This window comes from Nymphaea colorata, chromosome 8 (genome assembly GCF_008831285.2).
Source record: "Nymphaea colorata isolate Beijing-Zhang1983 chromosome 8, ASM883128v2, whole genome shotgun sequence".
Classification (NCBI taxonomy): domain Eukaryota; kingdom Viridiplantae; phylum Streptophyta; class Magnoliopsida; order Nymphaeales; family Nymphaeaceae; genus Nymphaea; species Nymphaea colorata.
The window spans coordinates 7,423,482-7,433,816 of NC_045145.1; the positions used below are offsets into that span (position 1 = coordinate 7,423,482).

At 39.1% G+C, this 10,335-nt stretch overlaps 1 protein-coding gene across 1 annotated transcript; it reads right to left on the reverse strand.

The window, feature by feature from the left end:
• Positions 1-188: 188 nt before the first annotated feature.
• LOC116258690 (SNF1-related protein kinase regulatory subunit beta-2) lies at positions 189-8,185 on the reverse strand. The gene is made up of 5 exons (XM_031636005.2): positions 8,030-8,185; positions 7,442-7,909; positions 6,143-6,318; positions 5,386-5,548; positions 189-663 (listed from the first exon to the last, which is right to left on the reverse strand). Exons 2-5 carry the CDS (start codon positions 7,628-7,630, stop codon positions 337-339), a joined length of 855 nt encoding a protein of 284 aa, XP_031491865.1. The 5' UTR covers positions 7,631-7,909; positions 8,030-8,185; the 3' UTR covers positions 189-336.
• Positions 8,186-10,335: the final 2,150 nt, after the last annotated feature.

A 10,335-nucleotide genomic window follows, 5' to 3' on the forward strand; every position in this document is an offset into this window, starting at 1 on the left:
ATATGAAAAAGGAGTGAGATGAGAATTGAGTTACATGGCACAAGCCTCTGCTTTCTTGCTGACGTCTGTCATGTTTTCCAAAGAAATATTGTATTAATGAAGATAATATGGAAAGAGTATGTGTGGGTGTGTGTGTGAGAAAGAGAGAGAGAGAGAGAGAGAGAGAGAGAGAGTTTTCCTGTCCCACATAATAAAATATATTTCACCTGTAACACCAATGGAAAGTAGACAACTTACACAAGCATATGGATCTCCTCTCACCAATGGGAACTCGCAGTATAAATTTTTTCTAATGACTCACCAAATGTAAACTCGCAGTACAGATCTAATCAGCTTCTACCTCTGAAGAGACTTGTAGAGCACCACGGTTACATACTTGGCAAGAAACCTGTGTGTAACACCAAGGGCCACTACAGACTGGCCAGCCTTACCTTTCTGGACATATAGATGATTTAGCACCACGTGTTGGGGTCTCGAGGTTGGGGATGTGATGCCATCAGAACAAGATGGAACATTGAGAAGTGTAAGATGAAGGTGTGGTGGGGCTAGATGTGGCTCTTTTGAAAAATCTTCGGGACTCAAGTTCAGATTGCCATAGCTTGATTCTGGGGACTGAGGAGGTTCAAAACCAGCAAGGCTTTCCAATTGCTCTGGTACATACTCCTGCACAATAATCATTAACAGAAAATCAACCAGGAAACTCAGTTTGGTTACCCCACGTTATGGAATCCATTGGAAAATGTTGATGTAATCAGCCTTGATCAACTTAATATGCTCTGACACTTTGTACCTGTGCTGGACAGACACTCTCACAATACATATAAGACTTACATAAAACCCCATGAACACACACACACACACACACACACAACTACGTCCACAAGTCTAGTTTTTCAAGACCATCTTAAGTCAAAACTTTGTAGTTGTTCTGGATAGACATGCTTAAGGCAACACCTAAAAGCTAACATGAAGGCATACACAGTAACCCTTCGAAGTACCAATATTGCAGCTGAAGTTTTATAAAAAAAAAGTAATTTTCATTTGTTCTGCTCTACGAAAGTAATTAAAAAGAAGAGGTCAGAACTAGATGTTTCCACCCAGATAGCTCAATAGAAATGCGCAGCCAAACAAACTAAATGACCAGAAGCTTCCACAGAACTAGATACCATTGCCCATGTCACTAATAATTGACAACTAAGTAAACAAGAAACAGTAACATAACTGCCATATGTCAACCTTGACGAAGACGCATCAACGAGGACTCCTCAATGGACAGAAACAACCAGACATGCTAAGAGATCTAAAACAATTCCATCAAAGCAACTTCGTATGGCGCTGAGTGCCACCACAAAACCTATGCCCAGTCCAACATACAACCTCAACAAGAACACAATGATTGCTTCAATAATTAAGCATGTAGGCTGCCAAAAAAAATAAAAATAAATGACCATGAGGCAAATACAGATATCATAACCAGCAGAACCTGTCATTTCTCAAGTTACACCACCCAAATTATTACCATTAGGGTATGTTTTATTGTGAAGACATTTTGCACTTCAGGTGCAAATGTCGGTGACTTTGAGGTGTATTGCCAGTGACAACACAAACAGGAATACTCCACATAAAAGGGTGGAAAAGTTGGACCCAGGAGGTCCAACATCTCACTTGGCTGAAGGAGCACCTCGACGAGGCCTTGTACAGCACTCTCACCAGAAATTTTTTGCTGTAACCATGGTTGATTGAACACTACAATCATGGCGAGGTTTATCAATATATTTCACTAACCCTTTGCTTGTCTGCTCTTAGGAGAAACTGTGGATATCATTAAGGGCAGCAAATTCAGTGCTCCATGACTTGAAGCCATCAATGACACAATTAGATTAGGTGTGATTTACAATACCTTCTCCAATACCTTTTCTCCCCAAAACGGGTTAGGAAATTCAAAAGCATGCAGCTGCATCATGTCTGTTTCTAGTTATTAAGCTGCCATTTCATAATTCGTACAAATGAAGAGCCTACATCTAAGAAGAAAACATAACCACAATTGTATAAATATAGTTTTCTAAGTTATTGGTTCATATGAGCCTAATAATGAAATCTAATTAAGGATGCAGCTTATTTAGCAGTTTGAACTAGCCCATTTCCACTTCCCTAGGAAGACCAAGAAGAGTTATGTTCTTAAAGGCGCAGTCACAAAAAACACATTTTTCTGGAAAAAATGCATATAAAACCTAAGTAACACGGGTACGGCTAGGAGGGTGGAGTACCCGTCCGGTACCGGTACGACACCGGTACGGGTACGAGCTTGGGTACGGGATGGTGCGGCGTTGACCGTACCGGGTACGGTCAACATACCGAAGGTCGTATCCGTCCATTTTTGGATACGGTCAACTTTGACTGAGTCCAAATCCGTCCATTTTTTATTTTTAACGATTATTTGATTTTAACTTTTAAACCCATTTTAACGTTAAAAAATAAACGAAACCCTTAAAACATTCGACTTTACTCTTTCTTAACTCTCACCGAGCGACCGCAGCTTCGAGCCTTCGACTGGCGACGACTTCCGGCGAGTGTGCAGTGGCCGCGGCAACTGCGACCGGCGACGGCAGCGGCGGCCAGCGACAGCATTCGTTCCTCTTTCTCACGGTATTTTTTTTTTCTTTCATTTTTCTTTTCATTTTCATCGGCTCCACCCCTGCCTTCACCGCCGGCAACGAAGCAGCGGCGACAGGCGACGGCAGGGGCGGCGAACCCAGGGGGGAATGGCGACGACAGCGGCGACGACAGGAGGTGACTGTGATGTTTTTTTCATTTTTTGTTTTCATTTTCATCTACTCCACCCCTGCCTTCGCCGTCGGCGACGACCGGCGACGGGTTGTGTGTGCAGAAAACTCACCGCCTGAAAGTGAAAACCCATCACCCCTCCCTCTGGCTCGCCCTTTCTCTACCCGAGAGGGTTTCAAATCTCTCTCTCTCTGTTTTCCGGGCGATGGGTTTTCTCGCCCCCCTTTGGTGAAACCTATAGCCCAGCCGCTTCCTCATGTGTTTTGTGTGTTTATTTGTATGTGTCAATGTGATTTGCAGCTTGTTTGTGTTTTTCATAATAAACTTGATCTTCTTTTCTTCCTGGTAAGCCAGAGATTCAGATAATAGAGGCCTTCTTTTCATTCTTCACTGTCTTAGAACATTGTTGAATGTGGATTGGATTTGCCGGCAGGGCATGTAAACTGAGTGCTGCACTCATGCCGTTGTACTGCATGAGTGCTGCATGGAATTGTAGATATTAATGTTGGCAAATTTGTATTGTATCATACAATACAAATTTGCCAACAATACATTTTTATTGTATATGATTTTGCACTACATGATCCCTGTTAACTGCGTCTTCCCTAGTTATTGCTGTGAGCCTGTGATATATCGTTTCATGAGAGGATTCATCTATTTTGAATGTATTTTGAATTATGATTTATGAATATGATGATATGTTATTCTGTTTGTTTGTAATTTTTGATATAGATATGTGCAAATATATTTTTCTGCATTTTTTGACATATATATATGTGTGTGTGTACGGCCGTACCCCCGTACCCAAGTTTTTTGAAAATGGCCCGTACCCGTACCCGTACCGGCACCTGTACCGGCACCCGTACCCGTACCCATGTGACATAGTATAAAACACATTTTTTTGTGGAAAAAATGCGTATAAAACGAAAGAAATAAATCAGCCGTTTAAAACTTTTAAAAACGCCATTTTTTTGTTAAAAAACACCAAAAAGCTTTTTTACATTTTTTGTCCTTTTTCATTTTAGGTGTTTTGCACGTTTTTTAATGTCAAACTGCTCTTTTTCATTTTCTGATTTTTAGTCGTTTCTTATTTACTTATTTTTTTAATGTTTACGCTATTAGTTTGCCTCTTATTTTACTTTCCCTAATTTTTATGATTTTTAAGATTTAAAAAAATTACCATATTTTTCCTTTTTTTGAGCTTCCCATATTATACCTCAGAAAAACCTCGTCGTTTAATACACAAAAATGTTTTTTGTGACTATGCTTAAAAGGAAGAGGGAGGGAGGGAGGCGATGGTTTTATTGCTGCAGTGGCAATTTTATGGAAAACAAATCCAGAAAAGGTAGACAGACCTAATTGGGGCGAACTGGGAAGTTGGAGAAAAGAGTTTACATTGAAAAACTGTGAAATAAAAGAAATCCAGAAAAATAGTCAAACCTATCTTGGAAAACTGAAATGTTGGAGAAAAGAGTTTACATTGTAAAAGTGTGAAATAAAAGAAATCCAGAAAAAATAGTCAGACCTAATTGGAAAGAACTGAAAAGTTGGAGAAAAGAGCTTACATTGTAAAAGTGTGAAATATTTCCAAGAACAATCAGTTTTTTATTGCATCTTGTAAGGGGAGATAAGTTCCTCTTAATAAGTACATCCCAAACTAAAGTCTCCCGCAAACATGCTTTAACAGACAGCGACTTTTGACACAAATTATTCCAAACGGTGTAACAAATATCACTGATATTTTCCATATATCATGTTTATGTTGCCAAAACAGAAACAAGCAAGGGCAAAATATTGTAGTATTTTGAAATTATTCCCAAATTGAAGATCCAATGGTACAATCACAACAATAACCCAATATTTTCCTTTTCCAGAAATTCCTTAATATATTTTAACCTTTTTTACACTTTTTACTTTCAACATTTTGAAAATTATTTTGAAACTTTATCAATGAATTTGCAAGAAAATGAGTATAATAAATACTCACGTTTGACTCGAGTCGGGTGCAGTCAAAACGCGTCAAGCCTATTTTCGTCCATTTTCGATATTTTTTATTTTAAAAATTTTTAACGTTAAAAAGAGGGTTTAGCATTTTTCTTTTCATTTCTGTGTTCTGTCCTGGTTTTGTGTTTTTTGTTTACTTGTTTAATGTTTGTACTTTGTAAGCATGTTAATGCTTAATATGTTACATTCATATACACAATACATTATAACTTATAAGTATGTAATATACAATATTCATATATAATTTATCCATAAAGTGTGTAGTATAGAGTGTATAGACTATAGTGTATACTCTAAATTTCTTAATTCTTATATATATATATATATATATGACTCTGCACATGTTTGTGTGAAAGAAGATCTGAAAGCCTACTTTTATCAAATCTGCAACCTACCCTCATCAAATGGGCCAATACCAACTCAAACTCCTGTGTTCGAGATTGCTCATGTGTAGAATGCAGCATATCAAAGGCCACAATAGTTTCCCACTAAACTGCATTAGTGTAGACATGTGTAATTGCCACATGTTATGTTTCGTCAAATGTGTTTTCTACTCATCACATCAAAATCCTTAAATATCACAACTTATTATAATACCAGAACATCTAGAACGTTGCAAGCATTTCCCATATGATCAAGTCCACAAGGCAAATCTGGGTTGTATCTGCGTTCACCGTCAACAATGAATCTGTATTGATAGACCCCTGACGGAAGAACCTTCATTAAGGTAAAATCTTTTCCAGATCTTTGTAGCAACTTCCTGCAATGAAAAATTCACTGTGATTCATTACAGCTGAACAATTTCTGGGAAGAATATGCAAGAATGTAGAATTAGGGTCACCGACTCACTTGGACAATAAAATTACCATAAATGGAAGTTACCAATTAATGACCAAATCTAGTCACAAACAGGGTTGCAGATAGGCAAGATCAGAAACATCTAGGGTGTGTTTGATAGCCTTGGATCTCAAACCTGAGCCTGATCTTAAATCCCATTTATCTGGGGCTGATAGAGTAAACAACACACTGGATTTCAGATTGATAGAGAAATGAGTGTTTGAGATCCTTGGTATGTGGCCAAAACCTCAAACTTGAGATCGGATGGGACGGAGTCAAATTCTCAGATCATAGATCCACATTCATCTCAAAATCCAAGGTAAATAAACACCCCTAGGTACTTCTGTGGTCGGATAAGAATTGAATCAGTACAGCCAAAGGTACCTATTTCTTTCCTACTAGATACAACCATTTATAGTCCTAGTGGCAAAAGTAGGCCAAATCACAAGAGATTTTATTCTAGCCAAACAGATGGTTCTAGATTAGAAGGAAGATATTCACAACCATCAACACATACTTGGATCTCCAGTTGTCCCATGATCCCTCCACAGCAACTTCTTTGCCACCATAGCTCCATGTGAACATTGTTGGGATGCCTTGATCGTAACAGTAATCCTCATGTGCTGAATAACCATGAGCCCATGCAGTCGGACTGTACATCTCATCTGGTCTCTGTAATGGAACTAAGGGCACCTGGAAAGCACAACATTCTTGATAAGGGTGTATGCAGTTCCATTTCATTATTTGTGATTAAGGAAAATTAATGTAGTTGATTACAAATTAAACTTTTAGCATATTGATGAAACTTTTCTTACCAATCCAATTTTCACAGGTACACAACCTTATTATAATTTTAGACTTTGTTTCACTTCGAGACATGCATGAACACATCTTAAAATAACAATGTTTGACCGGTGGCATGAAACACATAGGCTTCATAATGGCATACAAACAATTTCGATTTTGATCTACTGACAAGCTCCAAACGAGTTGCAGGGTGGAAAAAAAAAATGGTTACGACTGTATTTATTGGATACTATCCATAAAGCAAAATCTGTCTAAAAATCATGATGTTGAATAACTTACAAAATCATAAACCATTAAGGCATTACTAATGAACAGCCTTTATAACTGCAGCAACACAAATTAAACCTTATTTGATTAAGGAGACTAGCATCCATAGCCCACCAAGAAAATGAAAAAGTTAAGAAGAAGCTTAGGGCAATGGTGAAATATTCCATACCACACCTGAGAAGAACCCTACTCAAATATCAAAATCTAATTGCTAGATGGTTCAGAAAAGCAAATGAATTATGAGGACCCCTTCCAATTGGTTGTCGACCGTCTTGAGACACACGTAGAGCCGCTAAATGAAAGATGATACATACTGGCCAAGAACTATCAGCGCAGCAGAGCCTAAACCAACAAGTTCAAAGCTATAAAGACTAAAAACAAAGAGAGATTCAATGATGCAAGCAATATAAACAAAAAGCGGTATAGACGATGCCAGCTACATAAATTGCAGGAAACCAACTTCTGCGTTATCAAAGCAACACATTCACATCAATGTCCTAAAACACAAATAACTAACTGATTATACAATAACACGAAACAAGGCTTCCAACTGAAGAAGGAAACAAGTAATACCACAGCAGCCTCACAAGCGAACGAGCGAGCGCGCGAGAAAGAGAGAGAGAGAGAGAGAGAGAGAGAGAGAGAGAGAGAGAGAGAGAGAGAGAGAGAGAGAGAGAGAGAGAGAGAGAGAGAGAGAGAGAGAGAGAGAGACAGAGACAGAGAGAGAGAGGGAGAGAGAAACCTGGGGAGTAAACATCAGAGGCGACCTAGCCGCTGCTCCAGGGCTGTGGGGAGGAGACTGGCCCATCAACTCAGAGGAGCCTGGGCTGGCGACCTCCCCCTGCTGCTCCTGCCCGTCATCCATCTCGCCTTCCGCCGGCCCAACTCCATGCGAGCTCCCTCCATCCTCCCTCACACTCGCATTCCCCATTGGACAACGACAACAAACCCTCAATTATCAACCAATACCACCAACACCCAACATCAGAGAACCCTTCAAAAAACCACCATAGTTGTAAAGTCGAGCACCCACCCTCCCATCCCACACACACCAAAAACAGAGGGCACCCTGGTTCAGTATGGCTGCATAAGCAAGAGGCCAATCATGATATCATATCCCATATTGGAATTTATATTACTGGCTTCATTATTGAAAGAAAGTGTAAAGAAAAGGCCAATTTTCTCCAATGTTCTACCATGTCGAGTTTCACTGCGGGAAAAGAAGGAGAGGGGTAAATTAACACTACTAAACCCAGCAATAATTGAAGAACAGTTGGTGAAATGAAATGACAGCCCTTTTGGTCCTTTCCACCACCCACAGATTTGTTACCTCAAGAGAGTGAGAGAGGTTTTGGAGATAAAGTGGTGCTAAGACGCTTGACTTTGATGGCTGTTTATGCTCCAATATTTTTGGAAGATTCTTTGTGGCCTTAATTGGAGCAGTTAAAGAGGAATGTCACCTCTTGTGTTGGGCATAAAAAGTGAAATAGCTGTTCCTGTTCCTATGCTTTCACAAGAAAATTCAGGACGAAGAAAACGAAAAAGCAGAAGAGAGATAGAGAAAGAGAAAAGTGACTACAGGGACCATCCTTTTTCTTTGTGGAGATAAAAGAGATGATGGTCTTGAGTGGTTTCTTGTACCATGTGTGAGAATCACTCACCCAACAACCACATGGAGGCGATGGGAGGGGGAAAGGGTTTCCATCGTGGTCCCATGGCTTGAAAGGACCCAAATCGACACCATGCTGGGTTCTTGGTGATGTCAAGGGGTCTCCCATTTTAGTTGCGGTCTGGTTTAGAAGTTGCTCTTTACTAACCAATAATGCTGAGTGTGGAGCACAGTTGTAAAGTCTCTTTCTCCTGAAGGTTTCTGCGAGGAAAAAAAATCTTGTGATTCGTGGAAAAGGGTTGTTAAGACGCAGAAAAACAGTTCTCCTTCTCATATGTTTTTCAAATGACTTCATGCTTCTGCCATGAAAATGTGATATTCTTCTAAGGTCTGGACCATATTCCCTACTTGACTTGGACTAGACATTTGGTCTGTCCAAGAGGAAACTGCAGTTTACATACGTCTGCTTCTCTTTAGTTTGGCTAGAGGATCAGCCCACTAGACTAGGAAAGCCTGGTCCTTGGTTGAGCTTAAGGCAGTCGATCCACTAGACAGATCAAGAGTGCTCAAGCACTGCTGGAGTATAAGTGGGCCGTTAAGATCAAGAGTGCTCAAGCACTGCTGGAGTATAAGTGGGCCGTTAAGGGTGTTTGGCAGCAAAAAAACAAAGCAATTTGTAAGGGTTTCATAAAAAGTTGTTTGGCACTAATAACAAATTGTTGTTGTTGAATGAAACTATCCAAAAATTAGAAAATGTTCATAAAATGTCATAACATAATGTTTCATGAATGTATGTAACAATCTGTTATGGGCCCTGACAAAGGTATGGGGTGAATCATCCTAAATTTTGACGCACTATCACCGGGCAGTAACAATCTGTTGTGGGCCCCCAGCAAAAGTAGGACGAGGCAGAGACCATGGGCCCGCTCATATTTTTAAAAAAATTGTAATTATGTATATATAATTTAAAAGTTTGAGTTTAACCTATACAAAAAATTTGAAAAATTATATTTCTGTCCTTGTTAAAATTTAGAAACTATAGCTCTGCCCCTACAACGAAAAAATTTCTAATTCTGGCCCTCATTGTGGGTACTAGACAGCCCTTAAATCTCACTTCATTCATGGAATATTTGTTCCGGTGCTTCATAAATCTACTTTAATTTTTAAAGAGATTCATAAAATACTCAAATTTTTAAAGAGATTCATAAAATACTCACAATAAGTGTTTCTCTGCTGTCAAACAACCTCCTAAGATATTAAAACCTTTAAAAAAGTGTGACCATAAAAATCATTGGCAGTGTTTGGTGAACCTTAGGTTGCATTATGGTGCTAAAAAGGGCTAAAATTACGTGGCATCTACCAACATGATAAAGACTTAATTGGCTATACTAGGAGCGGTCGGTCCAGAGTCCAATCCAGGAATCTTTTTAAAAACCTTTTTCTTTTTTTGTGGTGCGGAGAGAGGAAGCATCTGGTTTTCTCATTAGATTCATCGGTTATGCGAGATGGGTGCTGCTTTGTTGATGCCTTAATCTTCAAGTCATGCAAGAAAGCATTGCTGTTGTGTGGGGACTTTCATGATTGTGGCTTTCTACATCAAGAATCATGGAAGGGAGAGAAAAGAAGGGAGAAGCAGTTTAAATGCTATATTATGATGAAAGTCACAAATGGAGCCAGTGATTGGGTATTTCCCTTGTAGCTAATCAAATGCAGCAACGAATTGCAGTTTTCATTGCATTGAACAGTCATGTGCTGCAGAGCCACTAGTCTTGGTGTTTTTTCATTGCAAGAGTACTTACGTTCTAGGAGATTAAGAGGGCGCTTGATGGCCCTTGATCTAAAATTCTTGGAATGTGAAAGACGTGGATTTAAGATGAAACGCTCTCCCTTTCGATATTAGATCCGATTTTTCTCAACACAAAAAAAATAACAAATGGATTTCAAATGTAGATCTTAAGATTAGTTTGGTGAACTATGAATTTTACTTTGGATCTTTTTCTGTATCAAATAGATGTCACATCTGTTGA